At 43.5% G+C, this 23,703-nt stretch overlaps 1 protein-coding gene across 2 annotated transcripts in view; it reads left to right on the plus strand.

The window, feature by feature from the left end:
- The window catches only part of ANXA6 (annexin A6), a 79,141-nt gene extending 55,776 nt beyond the window's left edge, over positions 1–23,365 (plus strand). The window contains exons 19-26 of one of the 2 annotated variants that reach the window (XM_060240299.1): positions 3,258–3,337; positions 5,065–5,118; positions 14,127–14,144; positions 15,389–15,482; positions 15,955–16,050; positions 20,883–20,941; positions 21,933–22,055; positions 22,976–23,365. In XM_060240299.1, the coding sequence (XP_060096282.1) occupies positions 3,258–3,337; positions 5,065–5,118; positions 14,127–14,144; positions 15,389–15,482; positions 15,955–16,050; positions 20,883–20,941; positions 21,933–22,055; positions 22,976–23,035 (584 nt within the window). In that variant the 3' untranslated portion in view covers positions 23,036–23,365. The remainder of the gene's footprint in view (positions 1–3,257; positions 3,338–5,064; positions 5,119–14,126; positions 14,145–15,388; positions 15,483–15,954; positions 16,051–20,882; positions 20,942–21,932; positions 22,056–22,975) is intronic. The other variant, XM_060240300.1, reaches the window with a different exon arrangement.
- Positions 23,366–23,703: the final 338 nt, after the last annotated feature.

The raw sequence follows: 23,703 nt of genomic DNA on the forward strand, positions 1-23,703 counted from the left end.
TTCCATCAGCGCTTAAAGAGGCGGTGGTCCGTCCCCTCTTGAAAAAAACAACGTTAGATCCGGCCGAATTGGCACACTATCGGCCGGTCTCGAATTTGCCCTTTTTGGGCAAACTTATTGAGAGGGCAGTGGCGTTGCAGCTACAGAGTTTCCTGGAGGATGCTTCTGTCCTTGACCCCTGCCAGTCTGGTTTTCGCCCGGGCCACGGGATGGAGACGGTGCTGGTCGCCCTGGTGGATGATCTGCAGCGGCATCTGGATCAAGGCGGCTCGGCGGTGCTGATGCTGTTAGACCTATCGGCAGCGTTCAATACGGTCGACCATCGGCTTCTGGCGTGCTGCCTTGCCGACGCAGGGATTCAGGGGCTGGCCTTGCAATGGCTTTCCTCTTTCCTTGACGGTCGGGGACAAAGGGTGGCGATCGGGGAAGAACTGTCCCGGAGACACACGCTTGACTGCGGAGTGCCTCAAGGGGCGGTGCTTTCCCCGATGTTATTCAACATCTATATGCGCCCCCTTGCCCAGATTGCCCGAGGGTATGGGCTGGGTTGTCATCAATATGCTGATGACACCCAGCTCTATCTGCTTATGGACGGCTGGCCCGCCTGCGCCCCAGAAAATTTGGACCGGGCGTTACAGGCAGTGGCTAGGTGGCTTAGGCTGAGCGGGCTGAAGCTGAATCTGGCAAAGACAGAGGTCCTTTGCTTGGGTCGTTGCGGCCCGGGAAGGGAAATCCCCCTGCCAGTTTTTGACGGCGCGCCGCTGACAGCGGCGAGCAGGGTCAAGAGCTTGGGGGTACTTCACTGACGATGGAGGCTCAGATAGCAGCCACTGCCAAGTCCGCATTTTTTCATCTTAGGCGGGCGAGGCAATTGGCCCCCTTCCTGGAACGCGACGACCTAGCAACAGTGATTCATGCTACGGTCACCTCGAGGTTGGACTACTGTAATGCCCTCTACATGGGGCTACCCTTGTGCCGGACCCGGAAACTGCAGTTAGTGCAGAACGCCGCTGCCTGGCTGCTATTAGGGCTCCCAAGATGGGAGCACATTCGGTCGGGGCTCCGGGACCTGCACTGGCTGCCAGTAACATTCCGAGTCCGGTACAAGGTGTTGGTCATTACCTTTAAAGCCCTATATGGCCTAGGACCTGCCTACCTTAGGGACCGTCTCTCCCCACACGTTCCCCAGAGAGTACTACGATCGGGTTCACAAAACCTGCTGGTAATCCCCGGGCCAAAGGAGGCCTGCCTAAAATCCACCAGGGATCGGGCCTTCTCAATAACGGCACCTTACTGGTGGAACCAGCTGCCGGAGGAGGTGCGGGCCCTGCGGGACCTAGGGCAGTTCCGCAGGGCCTGTAAGACAGCCCTCTTCCGGCAGGCCTATAACATCTAACTGACAATGAGAATATCTTCTGGATGGAACTAAAAATGCATTTACAGACCGCTGGTTTTATTTTTATTTTGTTTTATTAATTATGGTTTTAACTTTATTTGTAAATGTTTTTAAACTGAATCTATGTAAATTACAATGTTGTGAGCCGCCCTGAGACACTTCGGTGAGAAGGGCGGGATATAAGTCTAAAAATAAATAAATAAATAAATAGATATATTCCCCTACAGAAAATTCCTGCCTTGAGGTGCATACTCTATAACACAACCAGGCCCGGAAAAAAACATAATCATGCCACAAGCTCACACTGATGCTAAACACCACAAGGCTGGATATGACAGGAAAAGGTGGCAACAGTGCACTGCAAACAAAAGGAATGATGTGCTTCAGTGTCTGTGTGACCGTCATCATGCTCCCCCTGCACCCCTCCCCCTCATTATTCTTCCTTCTCTGCATTCTGGACCTGTTTCAGGGCTTTAAGCCACCACAGACACTGGGACACACACACACATATGCTGGCGGGGGTGTGTGGAATGGAAAGCCGGTGTCTGTTTCAGCTGCAGGGTGGGTGGGAAGACAGCAAGGGTGAGGAGCAGTGTTCCCTCTAAGCTGAGTTAGCATAAACTAGCTCACAGATTTTTAGCCTCCAGTTCACATCTTTTTGTCTTAACTCAGGAAAAGACACAATAATTTATGCAGTATCTCACAACTTTAATGCCAGTTGCTCACAAAGTAGAATTTTTGCTCGCAAGACTCTGCCACTTAGAGGGAACATTGGTGAGGAGGTGCGTGAAAGCCAAGGTTGGTGGGTGGGCTTCAGAGTGGGGTCTGCCAGACCAAGGTTTTTGCTTTGGAAGCTGACAGTGATTTTGGGCCAGCCACAGACTTTCATCCTAACCTAACTTACAAGGTTGTGCAGATCAAAGTGGGGAGAGGAGAATGATGTAAGCTGCTTTGGTCTTCCCCCACCTTACCAGTGTGAAGAAAGGTTGTCCTTTTCCTATGTAGAAGGTGCATGGAAGGGGAAGGCAATGAAAAGCTGAAAGAGGGACAGATAAAGGGAAGGAGATATGGCTGCCAACTCCAGGTTAGGAAATTCCTGGAGATTTAAGGGGTGGGGTGTGAGGAGGGATGAGACCTCAGACAGATACAATGCCGTTTTCTCCTGGGAAACCACTGTTGCCAATCTCCAGGTGAGGGCTGGAGATAATTCAGAATTAAAATTGCTCTCTAGAGGACAGACATCAGCTCCCGTTCAGGTGTGTGTGTGGGGGAAAGTGCATGCCTTCACTAGGGTGGGTGGAAGACAGCAAGGGGGGAGGCACTCACCCAGAGCCCCTTTCTAGAGCCCGTTGTATTTTTTGTCACAGCAGGCCTTACTCCTAGTATTGAAATAATTCTGCTCTACACCTTCTGGGGAAGGAAGAAAGTGTAGGAACTTTCCACCTGGCAGGCTGTTCCAAAGTGTTGACACAGCCCCTGAAGGTGAATGCTCACAGGCTGTCGCTGAAAGACCAAATAGAGGGGACCATCAAAAGTGAGGTGGCTGTTTTTAGTTGGTTCATGGGCTTATCCAGGGAAAGGGATTGGTTATGTAGATCCTAGGCCATGAAAGGCTTTACATAATTTTTTTTTTGTTATATTTCTGTCTCACCTTTGTATTTCAGCAGAATAATGAAAAGTGACTAAAATATACAATGCAAATTGGTCAAGCAGGCCTATGGAAGAGGCCAGGGTATCTCCTTCAGAATGACTGGCTACTGATGTAGTTGTAGGAGGGAGGCATTTGGGCCATGTAAAGCCTAAGGACCTGTACTGTGATGTATATTTCTGGTGTTGTGCTTGAATCTCTTTTCTTCCATAGCTTACCATAAGTCTTTGGAAGATGCACTGAGTTCTGATACTTCAGGACATTTCAAAAGGATCCTGATCTCATTGGCTCTGGTAAGGACTAATTCTCTGATGTTTTCCCCCTTCACCTAAAACAAAATTGCATAGCTCCAAAATGCATGACTGATGCAGATATTATGGCCACATTAAAGTAATACTACCATCTTTCCTTCTGCAGAGTATTTGACAGTGGCCCATTGTTGTGAAAAAGCAGGTGAATTTATTATGAGTAGAATTTGCCTGGCCCTAAAGGCAGAAGGGACCTAACGGATGGGAAAGCTGGCAAATGTTTAGGGATTCTCAGGGCTGCTTTAAATTGCACAGATCTCTTTGGATGACTGTATGAGATAGAGAAAATAACCCCGTCATTGTATTGCATCCCAGACTGCTAGCTACATGGCAGCAGTCATCATGGGGTTTGAATAGACATAGCAGTCATTTGGTGGCTGTTGTGTATGCATCCTGCCCCCATAAAGAGCATCTTATTGAAGAGGCAGGCACAGCTGTTTCAAGGAAGGAAAAACCGCGGACTCCAGTAGGAAAATAGTAATGTAATATGTCTTCATGTTCTGCTATAGTAATACCAGTGATGCAATTTCAGGATCATAATACCAGTCTTGCAATCATATGGCCTACATTACTGCATTTTCTCTGAGGGTGTCAGAGAGATCTGTTCTGAAGCTCTTTGCTTCCCAGGCAAATGTAGGCCCAATTCAGATCATGGTTGTAGCTCATGAAGAGACCAGGTCTAGATATCCCCCTGAACACTATTTCTGATCTGGAATAGCCTGGGGTGTGGGGGTTGCTGTTTGCTCATTTGGGGGCTGCAGATGTACAGAAAATTGCATGTTATGTTTCTATAACAAGGCCAATAGTGCCTTTTGGGGGCTGTTTCAGAGCATTAAAACAGCAGGGGTATAGAAATCTAAGCACCCTTTCTCCATGTGCTGTAATTCTAATCTGAATCAGACCTAGTCATGCCTAGGAAGCATGGAACTTCAGAACAAAAGTGTTCGCCTGACCAGGGGATGTCCCTGGGGAAAATATAATAGACTTCCTCTTGACTCTTTCTCTCTCTTTACTGCTTCCTGACTTTGCTCCGATTTCCATCATCCTATTTAATATTTGTGTTTGTGAAGGCTCATTTCTTTTTTCACACCTCTTGTTGGACTAGTCAGTTACCTTTACTTGGCCTAGTTTTTAGCATCTGGGTCCTTTTTGATGACTTGTTTCCCTGTGTTCATCTTCAGTATATTCCTAGCTTTGTATTAATAATATTTATGAAAATATATATTAATGAGCAACTGGCTAGTTGCTCTTGTTTTTAGAACAGTTGGGTGGGTGATGCATTTGAGAGCTCTTACAAAGTGTTATGAGGAGTGAGGGAAATAGCTGGATGCTTTATGATCACTGAGGCTGTATTGAAGAACTGATTACTGTGAATTGAAACAACAGCAGAGGAGATGGGGCAGTCAGCTCTTACATATTGGCCTGAGTAATTAAAATCACAGTCCCCAAACAATAAATAATGAGTGCTATTTACTCGTGGTGGGTCTGAAGAGATCTGTTCCCTACTACTATCTGCCTCAGTAGCCTAGTAGAATAGCAACTACTTGATGCTTAGTAAGGGAAGAGAGAGGTAAGACAATTCGGACATTGTCCAGCAGCTACTTTTGTGACCTTCTGTCCTCTCAAATCAGCGTGTTTGTGACCTTTGTGCCCATACTCCTGGTGCTAATCCTTTCTGTGTTTTTATTAATTGCTTTCGATCTTAAACTCAGGGCAACCGGGATGAAGGAGGAGTGGACCTTGCAAAAGCTCATGAGGATGCCAAGGTGAGAAAGACATGCTTACATGTGCCTAGAATAATCACAGTAATGCAGGGGTCATTATTTCTCACTGCTTATGCTTCAGTGGCTAAGAATAGAAAACTTACCTGCCGTGAAACTGATTTCCCACACTCTGCTCCAAGCTAACTTGTGTGAATGTGAGTCGCAAATTTTAACATATTTAAAATAAAACAAATATATTCAAATCCATATTTTCTGGATAAGTGTTTGCTTTTCAGTAAAATAACCTCCTTAGCATTTCAAGGACTGGAAAGTTAATACCTAATGTTTTGGAAAGAACACTTTTTCCTCCACATAGGCTTCAATATTTCTTGTTGTAGCAGTTCAGTACTGCTGTCACTGTTTTAGCACATTGGTGGCTGTGTCACTTATGCTGAGTCTGCTGATCTGATGGATTATTAGTGGCTGGCACTCTGAAAGTGGATTTCAAACAACCACTGCTGTGGTTGAGCTGTGATTATCCACAAATGGGGCCTTTACTTAACAGGAACTCACATGGACCAAGATTACATCTGACATTCACAAATTGTCTTAAAACAGTGCTAGATGTTACATTTTTTTTTTTAAAAAAAAGTTGAATCCAGTTTCCCTGGGATCAGCACTCTAGTCATAGCTGCAGAGCACTTGTGGGAACTGTCTGTTTAAAAATAAAGGTGAGTTCACTTGATCTGAGAACTATAAGGTGGGGAAAAGAAAAGCACTTGCCTTCCCCTCTGTGCTTTTTCCTGACAAGAAATAGCACCGTGGGAGTTATTTCCTCCTTTTTGGCTGCTCCAAAAGAGGGGAATAATGACCCCTCCAGCACTGCGTGGCTGTGGGAAGATAGAGTAAAGTCCAAGAAACAGAGACTCAACCTTTTAAAAAACCCTAACATTTAGTTTGGCTCATAGGTGTTTTCCACAGGGAGGGCTTGTATGGTTTCCCTATTGCTGGTGTAGCTGCAGATAAAATGCGGCAGCAACAGGTTTTCCCACAGTTTCCCTGCCCCATCTACCAGCAGCTGCCAACTCACCCCCTCAGCCACCAAGGTTTTTACATTTCTTAAAATTGGTATTAGAATGTTAGAATATTGCCCTGAGTTAGATAGCCCAGGCTAGCCCAATCTTGTCAGAGCTCAGAAGCTAAGCAGAGTCAACCCTTTAGATGGGAGACTACCAAGGAATACCAGGGTTGTGACGTGGAGGCAGGCAATGGCAAACCATCTCTGAACATCTCTTGCCTTGAAAACCCCATGGGGTTGCCATACGTTGGTTGTGACTTGATGGCGCTTTCCGCTATCAGAATGTTATACCAGCTTCTCTGAGTCCTCAAATTTCATTTAAAAAAAATAAGTCTCAATCTGCTTCCATTGCAGCTACATGCCTTTCTGCTTATATCTCTGCAGTGAAAGCAACTAGAGACTTGCCTTTTTAATGAAAACTAGGAATTCAGAGTAAGCTGGTACACAGGTTGGTATATCATTATGTTGATACTAGGAGTAAGGCCCTTTGTGAAGAAAAATACAATGGGCTCTAGAAGGAGGCTCTGGGCGAGTGCTCTCCCCAGCCTTGCCTTCCCACCCATCCAAATGAAGGCATTCACTCCCCCCACACCTCAAGAGGAGCTGGTCTCTGCCATCTGGAGAGCAGTTGTAATTCTGAAAGATCTCTAGCCCTCACCTGGAGATTGGCAACAGTGGTTCCCCAAGAGGAAAGGCCTCTCCCTTAGATGCCTATAGTAATACCTTAGGAATCTCCTACCAACTTGGAAAGGTATCACTAATGGCCTTTGAGTGAGTACCCCCCCCACCCAAGTGAAGGCGTTAACTCCCACACACACACACAAACCTCAAGGGGAGCTGATCTCTGCCATCTGGAGAGCAGTTGTAATTCTGAGAGATCTCCAGCCCTCACCTGGTAACATCAAGGCACCTAGAGGCTGGTAACATCAAGGCACCTAGAGGGTGCTGCTAGGCTTAGGGTAGCCAACCTCCAGATGGAGCCTGAAGATCTCCTGGGATCACAACTGAACTACAGACAACACATCTCTCTTCCCATTCTGGAGAAAATCACTGCTTTGGAGGGTGCCATTCTGTTCACCTGAGGCTCTCCCTTTGCTGATTAACAGCCTGTGTTGCCTCTGGCTAGCACTTTACAAGTGTCAGGAAACACTCCCAGGAAATACTACCAGCAGGGCCAGGCCTCTCTGGCTATTTTTGTGGCCTTCAGAAGTTGAGTGTGCTGTGAGGCCTTTAGTGAGGCCACAGTAGCTCTGCAGACCTGTCTGAGGCCGGTTGATAGAGAGGACACAGAGAAGAGCTGGAGATGTGGCTGTCTCTTAGGGAAGACTGCCTCTGGCAGTTTGTTCAACATTCCTGGGCCTGAGTAGGTGGAGCAGGGAATCATAGAATCATAGAGTTGGAAGGAACCTCTAGGGTCATCTAGTCCAACCCCCTGCACAATGCAGAAAACTCACAACACTTCCCCCTAAATTCACAGGATCTTCATTGCTGTCAGATGGCCATCTAGCCTCTGTTTAAAAACCTCCAAGGAAGGAGACCCCACCACCTCCCAAGGAAGCCTGTTCCACTGAGGAATTGCTCTAACGGTCAAGAAGTTCTTCCTAATGTTGAGCTGGAAACTCTTTTGATTTAATTTCAACCCATTGGTTCTGGTCCTACCTTCCAGGGCCACAGAAAACAATTCCACACCATCTTCTATATGACAGCCCTTCAAGTACTTGAAGAAGTCAGCCAACGAAAGGCCCAGAGACACTGACCAACGCTGATGGGCCAATCATTTGTTCCGGAAATATTAGCCAGTGGTCATCCTTGATTTGGCCAGGCAATAAGAGAATTATTACTATAGATAATGATCTATGGTAGTGATTCTCTTATCCCCATGGTGAAATCTAGTGCCAATTTTTTTAAAAAATAACCCATGCCTCCAGAGGGAGAAGGAGGAAAGGCTGTTTCAGGCATAGGATTAGGAAAAATAGCTACCATGTGAGCAGGACAGCAAAATCCAAATTTTACTACCCATACAGTAGTAATCTCTCCTCAAACTGTGGCACAAACAAGATTTGAGAAAGATGGGAGAAAAGCTAGGGAAATCCTAGGAGCAGGGTTCTGCGTGTGTGTGGAGGTGGGATATGCTTCTCAAAAGCATTGAATCCAGAACAGATAACCTGTGTGGAAATGGCCTTACAATATCCCTGAAAAATATGGATGAAGTTGCCCAAGTTTTATCTGTTATGGTACATTTTTTGATGTGTACATTTTGCATATGTGGGTAAACATTGTACCCACAATGCTTTGTGCTAAAGACCATCGCAATTTACAATCAAGTGTTTTCTTAAAATGCAAGCAAGTCTGTGTTTGCTTATCTGGGCTTTGACCAGCTTATATGTTCCTTAGAATGAAGTGGCAAACATTTTCCCAGCATGTTTTACACCAGGCTAAAAGTGGAAAGTTGTATATTTTAGTGTTAACCATTTAGATATTTCATGGTCAGTTTCATTCCACCCTTTCTCCAAGGAGTTCAGATGGTTCTTATAACTATCTTGTGAGGTAAATTAGTCAACTTAGCGTCAGCACTGATTAGGAATTTGAACCTGGGTCTTCCTGGTCATAGACTACCATACCACACTAGCTGTCAGTGCTTTGTAATGGGGGAAAAACGTTCTTGCACAGAGATTAAGACTACGGCTCTTTCTGCACCGGTTGTTTCCCCCACTTTCTATACACATTTCTGTCGCCTTTCAAATTTCATTCTGCATTTCCTCCCGCTTTAACCTGGCATTACCATCGGGTTTTCTTTGTTGTTCTGCATTGCTTTTTACTCATTCAGCTCTCAGTTTGCTTTCCTTCGGCTTTTCTGAAAGTGGTTTTGCAGTGGAATTTTTACTTGCCTCGTTTCCAAGCTGAAGGTAATTCAGAAGCATACATATTTCCTTGACTCTTTCAACTCCGCCCTTTTCCTGCCCATGTTCCTGCCCTTCTTTTTTGACAACCCCACCACAAAAAATGAAGTTTGTGGTTCCTCCTGCTTTACATCTTCCCCCTTCCTCCCTACTGTGTTTCAGTATCGCATGGGTTTCCCATCTCTTTGATTTCATTTCTATAAGAAGCCCTTTGAATCTAGCAACATGTCGATCACTATTATTTGATTGGTGGAGAAAGAAGCTATTAGTGGGGAATGCTTTAACAGTTTGGCTGCAATTAAAGGGGAGCTTGCAATTTTTTTGTCTCTCCTCCCTGCAGCAGACAAGCTTCTTATAGCCATTTGAGAGCTTGGTAAAAAGTGATGCTTCCCCTCCCCCCACTTGTATATTCTCTTGCACTCCCCCTCCCCCACATTCTAAAACCAGCACAAAGGTGCTCTGTGATGGTCTAAAGTGCCAAAGGTGGGGAGGTCTAATGCTGGAAAGGGTGTGTGTGAAAAGCTGGGAAACCAAGACCAGGGGCAGACTTAGCAAGGACAGCGGATGATGTTAAGTGGGCGGGGGTGTTTTCCCAGAGGTGAGGAAGTTGAGGATCCATGGTTTTAAAGTGCCAAAGGTGGGGGGTGTCTAGCACCTGTGATGTTCCCACCCAATTAAGAAAAAATGTGGGTTTTGGTTGCAGCTGCAACAACCATTCAGACAGACCGCCCCCCCCCCCCACAGCAGCAACTAAGGTGAGGGGGGAGGATACAAAAGCAGATGCTTTAAATAGTTTAAGTCTCAGCACAACCCAGCCAGCCAGTTCATTGCAGACTGGGCTGCCTTCTCTCACCACTCACATGGAAACCTTTGGTTCATGGACACTACTGCACAGCTGCGATAGGGCAATTTTGGGAAAAAAAATTGGACACCCCACCCAATACTTCACAAGTGACATTCACCCTGATTTTTAAAGTGCAGTTTCAAATTGTAGTTGCAGAATAAAAACACCAGATGGTGTAAGACTGGCATGGGGTGAAGAAATCTAAATTCAATTTTAAAAATTTGACAGCTTGGATACTCTGCAGCAGGGCTTTTTTTTTCCAGCAGGAACTCCTTTGTATATTAGGCCACACACCCCTGATGTAGCCAATCCTCCTGGAGCTTACAGTAGGCCCTGTACCAAGAGACCCGTAAGCTCTTAGATTGGCTACATCGGGGTGTGTGGCCTAATATGCAAAGGAGCTCCTGCTACAAAAAAAAGCCCTGCTCTGCAGTAAGTTGTGAGCGCAGAAAAGGCCTATGCCACGGAAAAGGACAAGCTGAACATTTTCCTTAAAAATCATTTTTCTGCTTTCAGGGAGCCTCCCCTGGTACACAAGGGTGCATTTGAACCTGCAACATATGGAAGTGTTTTTTTTTTAATTTGATCTTTTTCATGTATAAACTCATGTTAAAAAGTTGACTATACTTGACTACACATGATGCATCAACATGTCTAAAAAGAGCCCTATCACTTCTAAAAACTCACTGCAGACTTTGGAAGAAGGAATTTGGATGGTTCTCATCTATACCTAGGGTGTCCCTACTACATTTTCTGCATCAAAGACAAATAAGCATATAACACTCTGGAGGGGGAGAGTAAAGCAGCTTGAGGGTACTTTATGAGGCAGATAGTGGAAGGATTACACATTCCCCTCCCTTGTCACTTTCCCACCCTGAATTCTTAATTTAGCCTAATAATAATAGCCTGTGCTATTACAGAGAATGGGTCTTTCTTTCTTTCTCTTTCTTTCTTTCTTTCTTTCTTTCTTTCTTTCTTTCTTTCTTTCTTTCTTTCTTTCTTTCTTTCTTTCTTTCTTTCTTTCTTTCTTTCTTTCTTTCTTTCTTTCTTTCTTTCTTTCTTCCTTCCTTCCTCCCTTCCCTCCCTCCCTAGCAGCACAGAGACCCTGTGTTTTGACTAACAAAACTATGCAAGGGTGCAAAAACTAAAGTCTTGCTACTTTACACATGCAGCCCTGATTTGTATTGGGGGTTGATCATGGCTGTGACTTCTTTTCAAAGACCAACAGAGGTCTGCTATCTCCATCATGTCAAGGGCCAAATCAGACGAAAAAACTGGATTCCTATTTATAGAGCCACCAGCATTCCCTCCCCTTTTTTTAATTACCCAGGACCATGGCTTGTGAAGAAAGTGGATTATTTTCCATCCTTTCCACTGTGCTGTTTTTCAGACTTTGAAACAACATAGCAGGACTGCGGCTTGTCCCATTGGACAAGTATGGGTCTTGATATACAATCTGTATTTTTGCCCTAGTAGGGCAAATAGCAGACCCACAAATATACTTCGGTTCAGGAAAATGGGGCAGGAGGAAGAGGCTTAAGATTCTCCTCTGTTGTCCCAGTCCAGATTGGGATCTGACTTGCCATCTATTTAAAAGGGAGAGAATAGATGGCAAGTCTATTCTCTCCCTTTTAAATAGATGGGAGCTCCTTGTACAAACTTCCAGTGTCTCACCTGGTTTAGCTGCCAGGGTTCCATTTCCTTCTACAAAAGCTTGTGGGAAAGAAAGTGAGCTTAATTAGTACATATTGAGGGGAAGACTGTTCCGTATTCTGTGATGGATGCCTCGCTAGTTTAGAGCAACTTTCCACAACAGAGAACGCTGTATTGTCCAGCATGTTTGAATTGCATGGCAGGCTTTCTCAGATTCCAGTTTAATGAAAGTTGGCTGAAAGTTTTCCACAGATTGCTATAAGGCTTGTATTCAGAGCAGATATTTTGCTTCCTTGCCATATGGGTTCTCAATCTGTAAACTCAGTATTGGAATTTAATCAAAACTGCATTAATCTTGACTGTGATGTGTATTAAAATGGTCTTAATATAGACTAAATACACATTCTCAGAGTTACAGCCTTTGGCATAACTGAGAGAATACAATTTTTGAAATCCATAATAAGGGACACTGTACTGTGAAAAAAATGAATTTGTTTATAAATCTTTAGGTGAGAACTCTGCTGGAGATACAGTTAATATTATGTTGATATGGCAAGGAAGTAAGAATACTTGTGCATGCTTATGTATTTGTTAAATAGCCTATGCTTTTTTGCTACTGCATCTGCTTAGAGGTGGGGGGGCGGGGAGAGAGAGAGAGAGAAAGAGGCTGGTGGCTACCATACTGTACTGAAGATAGATTACTATAGAACCCAAATCTCCAGTTGTGGTAGTGAGTGCTGAATTGAATCGATGGGGATTCACTGGAATGTTCAGAATTAGTATTGTACAATGAGACCATCCCATTCCATAGTAGTAGCTGCACAGTTAATTTTTTCTGCATCTTCCTCTTGACTCTGACAGTGTACACAAAGCATAAGCCTCTATCATCCTTCAGTTTCCTTGCTTAAAATTTTAGTTGTTGATCTCTGCTCAGGTTGTCCCTTCTGTAACAGTGTCTGCCAACCTTCTGGCTGAGGTTTGTCAGCAGACCTGTCAACTGATAGTACAACACAGAACCAAAGCCTGGTATTTCACCCCAGAAAGACCAAAGGGTAGGCTGCCACCAGACTGGGTAAATTCCTTAGCACAGAGGCCCCAGTCAAACCTCTGCCTAAGGCGGGCACCCTAGGGAAAACCAAGCCACACAGCTGCAGCAAGGGGTTCCCAAAGTCAGTTTTTAAAAAATTGTTAGAAGGCACTCCATAGGCTAGTGGGTAAGCTTTGGCGAGGATTGTTGTGACCTCAGAAGCAAACGACAAAAAGATAAACTTATAAGAAAGTTTATTTTACATATTAGACAAAATGAAAGCATTTGTTAAGTGAGCCATAAAAAACAAGAACACTGTGAAATATTACTAGCTAACGTAATACAGTTTAGCCTTCTAGGTGTTACCATACAACAGAATTCAATGTCCAGAAGGAATCCAATAGTTTCACCAAATGGAATCACGTCTGGAGGTTGTTCAGCATACCATCCACAGGAGAGAGTTCTAACTCCAGAACATAGGACTCTGACCACGCATCTAGGCTCTAGTCTTGGTTAGGCTAGGCAAAGTGATGCACCGGTATAGTTATTTTTATGCCTCTCCAACCCTCTTGATGTAACCAATTAAGGCTGTTCTACCATTTCAGCAACAATTAAGTCCACTTGGAGTTAACTGGGCAGAAAGCAATCAGCACACCAATTTAAAAAGTTCTAACTGGTATGACCTTGCAGGTGTTTCTTATCACTGCTGGTAACCACATTATTTTACACTAAACAGAACTCTGCAAAAACCCACAACTTAAAAATTCTTTTAAGGGAGCAGGCGAAATCTTGACCTTTGTTAACATAAAAAATAGTTGTTGCCTGGCTATGGCACTACACCTTCTCTCTTGCCTACATCTCCCAGTCTTCCCTTGGGCTCTGGTAAACTATAAGCAAATTGGAGAAAAATCTTTGGGTTAGGTCCTTATGATCCAAGAACACAAGAGCAAGAGGCCCTGAGCCACCTAGTGGGAAGGGCGGGATATAAATCTCAGATAGATAGATAAATAAATAAATAAATAAATTATTGGTCCACTCCAATAACTAAGTAGCTTCAGCATGTGTTTGCAGACACACCCCTTCCTGGAAATGGAAGAGCTAAGGATCCTTGGAAGCATCTTTACTTCCTGGTGGAAGGAGAGAGACTAAGTGTATCTGGTTAACAACTGAGGCCTTCCACTGGGCCTCAGTTGATGCCCCACTATGCTGACCTCTCACACCAGTTGTGGCTTCCAAATTTCAGGCAGAACTCTCTCCTTTTTAATTTCCTGTTTTACATTTGAATGTTTTCTAAACAAAATCAAGGGACTTCATCTAACGTGCTTAATTAGATACCTTTAAATATCCAATGACAGGCTATACAAAGTCTTGGGACTTTGAATAAAAATAGGAGAGAGAAACACGCATGCCCCTGTTGCCCCTGTTCAGTATCTTTTGCTAATGTCAGTGTCTTACTGGGATATCAATTTGATCCAATTTGATTTACAAAATGCCAGAACAGCCTTTGTGGCACCATCTCTGACTCTGTTGCCTTCCTCTCTCTCTTTCTCTCCCTCTCTCTGTTGTTAGGTTGTTGCTGAAACCCTGGTGAGTGCTTGTCATTATTTTCTTTTGTATCTCTTCGTACATTTTAGAACAGATTTTGCAGTGCAATGTAGAACTATGCTACTATATAGCCTCCTTAAACTTAAGGTGTAGTTTCAGCTTCGCATGGTGCTTGACTTCTACTTTGTGCCATTCCTGTATGAGCCATATCCATAATTAATAACAAAATGCCTTGTGGGAAGATGCTTAGATTGAACTCATGAAGCTGTTTTAACCTGAGTTTAACCACTGGATTTCTCTATACTACTGATGGAGGAGCCAGGGATTGAACTAAATTAAGATCCCTCAACAGGTCACTACCAACATACTTCCAGTGTACTTTAACAGTGCTCATTACTAGTTAACTGACCAACTTGCTAACCCTAATTTCTTGGTTCCTCTCCTAGTGGTTTAAGGGGGTGCTACCCTAATACACTGTGTTCTCTGCAACTGAGTTCTGAGGGTTTGCCTTGGTGGGGCTGCTGTAGAGGTTGCAGAGACAGTTAACAGGACAGCTGAACAGTCAGTTTATGAAAGGGAAGAAGGCATTTTGGGGATACAGCCAGCCTCCATTTCTGGGAGGTTTATAACTTGATGTGGGTGGGTTGTGCTATGGACATTTGGCAGATTGTCTAGGCAATAGCCAAGATACAACACATTTCACTAGATTAGGGTCTGCAGTACCTGGTGGTTTTAGAGAATGACTTAGGCTTGGAGAGGAGGAAGAGAGAACTCTGCTATGGTTTCTCTGAGGTATAGTAGTTGGAATGTCTGGCTAGGACTTGGGTTCATGTTCCTTCTCAGCCCTAAAACTCACTGAGTGATCTTAGATCAGTTGCTCTTGCTGAGGCTAACCTGCTTCAGATGATTGTTGTAAGGGCAAAATGGATGACTGTTTGTGCCTCCACCAAGCTCCTTGGGTGAAAGGTTGGATAAAATTGTGAAATAAATAAAAAGCTTGGGCTAACTGTCTTTTCACAATCTTAAATGCTATATTAAATGCTATATATTAATGCTATATATTATATACAGCTAAATTATATATAGCTTAAATGCTATATATTATATAATAAATGCACTTTTCAGACCTGGTGAATTTGGATAGGTCTAGCTTTAGCATCTTAAACATATGAATAAATACAAGCACTGTTCTGACCATGGCTTCTTGTAGGATTGTGCTTATGGCATTTTACTAGCCATTCTCTTTGCTCTCCCCCCTCCCCCCTTTATTTTTGTCGGTTTTGCAGAAATTAGCTGATGTTTCCAGCGATGACTCAACATCCTTGGAGACACGTTTCCTGAGCATCTTGTGCACACAGAGCTACCCACAGCTCAGGAAAGGTGAGGAACATTGTGTTTATTAGTGGTGACAGAGCCTTTGGCTACAGAAAAACTCATTGGCCTGATGGTCTGGTGTCACCCCCTGAGGGCCTTGAAATGAAAGAGCTGCTGTTGCAACCTCCTTGCTGCAAGTAAATGGAAATTCTCCTTTAGTTCAAGATGACCAGCTCCTCAGCTCATTCAGGGCCAAGAAGTTCATTTTGCCAGGTGAACTTTCCTTGGAATTGTTAATGACCTATTTCTATGGCATGCCCTGATTTCTAATGCTTCCCTGTGGCATTACTGGTTTTCCCATGAGCATATTTACCTCTGAAGAACTGGTCCAAGGGTATTAATGACTTCCTTGCCAGTTAACAGTTCTGGGACTCAGTGGGAGCTGGTTTGATCCCACATTTACCTTTTTAGGTTTAATCTTCCATGAAGCATAGTTAAAACTTCTGATTTCTTATCGTCTGCTATTTAAACCCTCTAGTTTTCCAAGAGTTCATTAAGATGACCAATCATGACATAGCACATGCCATCAACAAGCGGATGTCAGGAGATGTGCGGGATGCCTTTTTAGCCATTGGTGAGTGTCTCCCTTGAATGTGTGTAGCTGATAAGAGGTTTGTGGTTTTCATATGTGTAAACTTCACTACACTTTGTCACACTAATTTGGTTCAACAGTAAGTTTAGCAGTCCAAGGGAATAAAATGTATAGGAAAAAAACCATTTATATAAGTTAAGTAAGCGGTCCTAATTTAATTTCATTTGCAAAAATATGGAGTATGGTGTTTCACAAAATTTCACCATTTTGTGCCATAGAAATAACATGAGAGAGAACAGGGTAATACATCTGAAGTTGTCTTAAGCAAAATCAGACCATTGGCTGATTTAGTTTAGTACTGTGTACTGTGGTAGGCAGTGTTGGTATGGGAACTTAAGCAGAGGAAGGTCTTTACTAACACCTCCCACATTAGATCTGGAGATGCCAGGGACTGAATCTGAACCTTTTGCATATAGTCTGCCACAGAGCAGTGGTCCAGCCTCTGAATACACAGGTTACAGGGCAATGGGAAAGGCTTGTTGACCATTATGGAAAATAAAGCATGGTCCACAGGGTACAGAAAGTCCCAGTGGAATTATTATTTATTGTTCTTTTCTGCATGACCAAGAGAACTAGCAATTTGCTCATTTTTAAAGAAACTTCCAGTATCCTGTTCATGCTGTCAGATGCCATGCTTGGTATTTGTGTTCCATGTTGCATAGCAGCCTGCCAGTTAAATCTCTAGTAAAGCTAAGACAAAGTACACTGCTGGAGAGCATCTGTGGACTAGTGAGTTTTTCAGGAACTAAGACTGTATCACTAACTTGTAATTGATGTTTAGCCCTCAAATTCATCATTGTCTCTTTATTCTTGTTGGCTAAACCTCTGGTGCTCTGTAGCCTCCCTAAAAGTCCTTCATCTTCACTTAGCATTTACAAAGAAAAACTTCCCAGAGACTAGCAGGAAGTACCATCAACATCCCCATCCATTATCATTGCCCATTCTAGACTTGAATGTGGGTGGATTATAACCTACATATGAACAGTCAGTGTGATGCAGTGGCAAAAAAAGCTAATGCAGTCTTGAGGTGAATCCACAGAAGCATAATATCCAAATTGCAAGATGTCAGGGTCCTGCTGTACACTATATTTGGTCTGCACTGAGTGCAGTTCTGGAGGCCTTGCTTCAAAAAGAATGTGGACAGAATGGAGCAGGTTCAGAAAAGAGTGATGAGGATGATCTGGGATCTGGAGACCAAGCTCTATGAGAAAAAGCGGAGGGACTTGGGAATGTTCAGTCTGGAGGGACTAGAGAATGTTCAATCTGGAGAAGAACAGGCTGAGGGAGGATGTGATTGATCTCGTTAATTATTTGAAAGGCTGTGACTGATTTTGCACGCAGCTTACCCCGCTGTCACGTTCCTCTTCTCCGTGTAGCGTCCTTTGGATTTCCCACTATCGGCTTGTGAGCTGCAGGAAACATTGCGTTTTTTGCGGGGCAAACAGAAACTGGTTTTTAGCGCTTTCCATTTGCCACATGAAAATCGCAATGTTTCCTGCAGCTCTGGAGCAGATAGTGGGAAATCCGAAGGACACTGCGCGGAGAAGAGGACGTGACAGCAGGGTAAGCTGAGTGCGAAATTGGTCTGACATTTACAGGAGGTCAGGGAGCTGTTCCTGTTGGCAGCAGAGGCTAGGACTCACAATAATGAGTTTAAATTACAGGCAGAAAGATATTGGCTGGATATTAGGGGGAAATTTTACAATAAGAGTAGTTCAACACATGGGAGACACTCCGGATTTAACTGGCTTCATTGGGAGATGGTGAGCTCCCCTCACTGGCAATCTTCAGACAGTGGCTGGGAAAACACTCCCAGAGCTCCAGGAATTTCCCAACCCGGAGTTGGCAATCTTAGTGAGAGAAGTTGCACCTTCTGAGTGTATTGTTCTTGCTTCATAGTTGCAACATTTGCAGCCATTTCTCACTTATGCTTCCAGTTCAGGAAGTAGCTAACCCGATCATCCATATGGTGATTCTTCTGTTGAGATCAGCAAAATTATGCAGCTTTTTGCTAATTTTTTCCTTAGTGGGGGTGAAGCAATCAGATAACACAAAAATAGTTTTCTTCTCATGAATCTGGCCTGTGAATGACTCTGTTCCTTAGAGAAGGGGCCAATTTTTTTTAAAAAAATATCACCATCATTCCAACCTGTTGTCTTCAAAGCTGTGAATTGTTGAAAGTGCAAGGAGCTTTTACAAGACACTCTGTTGGGAAAGGTGTCTTCCCCTTGATTGCCCCTGTGGAAGGGAACAGCAAGCAGGGTGAGAATGCTGTCCACACACATCTGATCTTACTCCTCTGGCTGCTGCTACCATGCATACCTGCCCCTTTACCCTTTCCCATCACACATATGCAAAAATACAGCTGGGACAGCATGGCTGGGCTGGGAAAGGGGAAATGCTATGTAAAGGATGAGGAATGGTGCACAATAATGACTTGCTCTGTCCTAGTTAGCTCTACCCTTCCATAGTGGCTGCAGGTACAGCATGCAACTGGACATTCCACCTGTATCCTCTCCACAGTTTCCCCACTTGAACCGGATCAAAGAGGGTTTTTCTGCTTCATACAGTTTAAAGGAGGAATGTTGGGAAGACCATAAGACATGTTGAGAATGGGCAAGATATTGTGTGGCCATTCCCTCTAAATATGAGGACTTCCTGAATTCCATGTGGGTGGGGAATCCCAGTGTGGAAGCAGTCTGGGTTTTTCCATATGGGTGGTTTTCTTCAGTTCTCCATATTGCTGCAGATTTTTTTTTGCTGATTTCCAGACATGTTTGGTACCTGTGGGATTTGCTTTAATTTTCCCACAGTTTTTCTCCACTGTGTATGGGGTGAGCACTTTTACCCTGCCCTTTTTTCCAAACTGATTTGGAGTCACCTTTACCCCTTGTGTGCTTCAATCTGTTCTTTTTTATCCACTTATTGACTCCTACTGTTGCCCATCATCAATACCCTCTCTCCTTTCCCACTTCCTCAGCCCTCTATCCCCCTCGGTCCTCCACCCTGATTTCATTTTCCTTTTTTAAAATTTTCAAAGCAATATCAATAGGGCACTATAAGAATGGGACTGCCTCTTGAATATTGCTGCATCCACTTTTTCACTCAAGGAAGGATTATTTTTTCATTTAATAAGAGGTCATTAATACATGTGTGCAACTGCAGTCAAATGTTTCCTTTTTTAACATTCCACAGTTATATCAATATAAGAAGGAAAGCATGTCCTCCAAATCCACCTTCCCACCCTAGCAATAGAATTTTCTTCTTTAAAAGATTTTTCTATAGGGGGCATGGTTTTTACCAAAAGTGCCATCCTGTAATCCAGTGGGTTTAATTTTTTTTTAATATTGTTCTAGTGCTGTGTCTCCATAGCACTATAAATGCGCAGAATGACAGGGGGTGGGGGTGGGAGGGGTTGCAAGCATCTTTTATTATTTATTTATTTATTACATTTATGAATTGCCCATTCCTGCTATAGCAGGGCTATGGGTGACATACAACGAGGATAAAAACATCAAATATAAATAGACAGTTAAGATGCCATTTATATTACAATCTAAAATCAGATGGCGAAATCCTATTATTACAGTTGCAGATAACCAGCCATTTCATGGGCAGGGGGGGAAGAGAGGCAAGACGAATGTGGAGAGCAGAACAGGGTGTCAGCCGAGATACTAACTGTAGTTATCCTCAACCAAAAGCCTAGTGGAACATCTCTGCCTTTAGAGGCCCTGCGGAATTACAGAAGATCCCACAGGGCCCTGATGGTATTTGGCAGAGAGTTCCACCAGGTTGGGGTTAGGACCAAAAAAGGCCCTGGTCAAGGACAGCAGGATGTCTTCGGGGACAGGGACCACCAGCACATTACTAAGGAGCATAATGCTCTCCTGGAGACAAACCCTTTCCTTCAAGGGTTTGTTTTGTTAATATTACTTAAAATTTAGTGTTGTCTAATGGCAATTCTCAGGTGTTTTCAGAAGCTTTCTGTTTTTTTCTGTGGAGGAAAATTGTGATTCTTGTACATGTGCATAATTTACCACCAATCAGAGAATCGCCTCATGAGAACCCTGTAGCCAACTGGGCATTAACTATCTATTACAAACATTTCTCTTTATGGGCGGTAACTTTGAACACTAGAGAGAAATCTTTTCCATGGCTCTGAGAAGTGCAGTTTCTCAATTTTACTTCTACAACTGGAGATTTTCTGATTTCACAATGGCTCCCAGGGGAAATCAACAAAGCAAATCATCTTTCCATTTCACCATTTTAAAGAAATCACCCCAGCCAATCCTGTACTGTACATTCAAGACTTGAAAGATTAGGAGGACCTCAGACCAATCAGATTAGGAGGACCTCAGAGTAGGAGGACCTCAGGCCATCGCCCCTAATTACAAAGGGGGAAGAGGATGGGTCTTGTGGAGCTATATCACTGTAGCACATGTGGAAAAAAATTATTAAAAGTGGTGATGCCACCAATGACAACAGCAACTTTGCTCTATACTCCTGATTATTTCAGCATGTCTGGAACAAATAGACCAACTCCATGACTGAAATAATGCAGAGAGAGGGCAGATCTGTAGAATGACCACACCCAAGCCAATTCCAATGTTTGGGTATTGACTGCTAAGGAAGCTTATAAGTCAAGCATCTTAGAAAGCCCTTTCCCGCCTTAACTTCCTTACACAAGCTAGCAAGACCTAAATAGTTTTACTATTTAAAGACATTGATAAGGGGAACCTGGGTTTGTCCAGCTCAAGCTCTTGACCTGTTCCTGGTACAACATTGTGCTGTTTTGTTTCCTCCTTTGTTGGCAGTGCGGAGTGTCAAAAACAAGCAAGCTTTCTTTGCTGACAAGCTGTATAAGTCCATGAAGGTAAAACGTTCTTATTTCCATTTGACACCCCTGGGAGAAAGGTAAAATATGGTTATGACTCGATTTTTAATATACTAGTCCGAATTGATAGATTGCTTTTCACAAAGTTGGGTGTGGTAAAATTACCCTTTGGATTTGCCTATCAGTACATTCAACTATATACCTGCCAGCTTGTTCCAATGAGGTGCTATATAAAGGAAATGAGTTTGAGGAACTTGTCAAAAAGACAGGTGCAGCAAGACTGAATTACTTCATTTATACCCCACCTTTCATTCAAATGGAGATCTGAAGTGGCTTATGTCATTATTTTCTCCTTTATTTTATTCTCACAATAACCATGTGAGGTAGGTAGGGATGCCAACCTCCCTCTGGGATGTGGGAATCCCTGGGAATCACAGCTCATCTCCAGACTAAAGAGATCACTTCTTCTGGAAAAAAATAGATGCTTTGGAGGGCAGACTCCATGGCACTGTGTCCAGATGTGGTCCCTGTCCTCCCAAGGTTCCGCTCCCAAATCTCCAGGAGTTCCCCAACCTGGAGCTGACAATCCTATAGGTAGGTTGGGCTGAGTGTGTGTGACTGGCCAAAAGTCATGATGAGGCAAGCTGCCATGGCAAAATTGGGATTTGAACCTAGGTCCCGAGATCTTAGATGGATATTATAACTGCTGTACCACATTGATTCTCTTGAATCTTTTTCCTATTTCCGACATACAAGTTGACTGGGGAAGCATGAGCAAACTGAAGCAGGTCCCTGGGATAGCACTGGCAGATGGCCCAGCACTAACAGAAGAGAAGAGAAATCCCCTTATATAAACTGGCAAAACCATTCCCATTCAATCATCTGCCTATTGTCTCTGTGTAAACAAAAGAACTCTAATTTTCAGAGAAAGGGCCTGTTGCTAGCTCTTAAAAATATTTTGCTAATGGCAAGGCAAGGGGAAATCCCGCCATTTCCTGCTGTGTTTTAACTGTCTTCTCAACCTCACAAGGGTGCCGGCACAGATGACAGAACTCTAATCAGGATTATTGTCTCAAGAAGTGAAATTGATCTGCTGAACATCCGGCGTGAATTTTGGGACATATATGACAAATCCCTCTATCACATGATTGAGGTAATGAGGACTGCAGCACAAATTGCCAGTTTCTGCTCAAAGAGCTAGGTTAACGTCATTGGTTTGGCTCAGTGGGTGCATGTTAGCACATGGTGTGCTGGTGACACATAGCTTCTTCACCTGGCAGATGTTCAAATCCAGGCATGTTACACAGTTTCTGTCTGCATGGGTTCAGAAAGAAGCACAGCTTGGAGTTATGGTGGGGCTCCTTAGAATACCTTCTCTTACTAGAAAAGACAAGAGGGAAATGCCTCACATTTTGCCATAAGCATGTCTATTAGACAGCCCATGTGAGAAACAGCTGTCCAATCAAGGAACTTGCATTCATGTCATTCTTCTAGGCCTCTCTGTAAGGATGCTGTTGCTGTGTAGCTTTCTTTTCTTTTTACTTAAGGCTTTAATTATTTTCTTTTCTTTTCTTCTAAGCTGTTTCATGTTCTGCATCAGGTCTGAGGTTCATTTTATGGATATTATGCTGTTTTTATGTCCCTAGCTTGTTGTTAATGGCTTGTTTTGTTTGTATATTGATAACTTATGGTGATTTTCATTTGTAAGCCTCTTCAAGCAGGGCTGTGGAGAGACAGCATAAAAATATCCTAAATAAGTAGCAGCCAATGTTGCTAACAAAAGGTATAACCTTATTACAAGAATCTATCCGTTTTATACTGGTTAACTGTCATGACTACCCTCGAAGAATCGGAGGAAGCAAGTTTGATGATGATTAGATTTCTCTGCTAACAATTCCTAGGTCCCCTCAAAATATTAGAGTTCTCCTAGTACTCAAATAACAGTTTGTACCACAAGGACATCTAAACACTTACACTTGGGAGCTCAGTTAAATCTTCCTTTAAGACTCTGTAGTTTATCCATAAGGCTGGTCTCTGTAGTTTTCATATTGGTTATTTGTTTTTCTCTTGCAGAAAGACACTTCAGGAGATTACCGCAAAGCACTGTTGTCCATCTGTGGGGGAGAAGATTAAGCAAACAGTGACTGTTGTAGAAGCCCGTCCTTGTGTCTGAGCCCTTGTCACTCTCACAGCTTAGATGTCACTGCAGCTTTTAGGAGCTTTAAGGGATATTTTGGCTCCACCAAGAAGATTCACTTTGTGCTAGAAAAGAATGTATCACAGAAGAGCTTAACATTGCAACCAGTGAAGACCACAAGGGTTGGTTGCTCAGTCCTATAGGTGGGAAAATATTGTCTGAATTTGTGGAAAACTGAGTAGTGCACACATGTCCAACCAAGTTGCACTGATAACAGGATATTTTAAACCAAAGAAATAAAAATATTAATATTGCTGGTCATAAAACCTCTCTAGTCTGTTTCTTTGCAAGGGAAGCACATGGAAATGCATAGGCCTGATTGAAATGACATGTGGGATGTTAGCCATTCCAGGGTTTCCTTAAGGATCTGGACATATGGCTACTCGTGGCAATCTTTGCATTATTCATCTAACTGCCTGGCTCAGCAGAAAGTGGGAGGCAAGCAGGATTTCTTTCTGACCTTTCATTGCGCTTTATTAGAACTCAGAAGCAGCAAGAAGTGTCATTAGTTCTGAATGCCTTTAAAGCTGAGTGGGACATCAGAAATAAGACCCCACATTTCCCCAGCAGCTTCACTGTGAGGGAGGGGCAAGGTTGGTGGTGA

The sequence above is a fragment of the Heteronotia binoei genome, chromosome 5, assembly GCF_032191835.1.
Source record: "Heteronotia binoei isolate CCM8104 ecotype False Entrance Well chromosome 5, APGP_CSIRO_Hbin_v1, whole genome shotgun sequence".
NCBI lineage: Eukaryota > Metazoa > Chordata > Lepidosauria > Squamata > Gekkonidae > Heteronotia > Heteronotia binoei.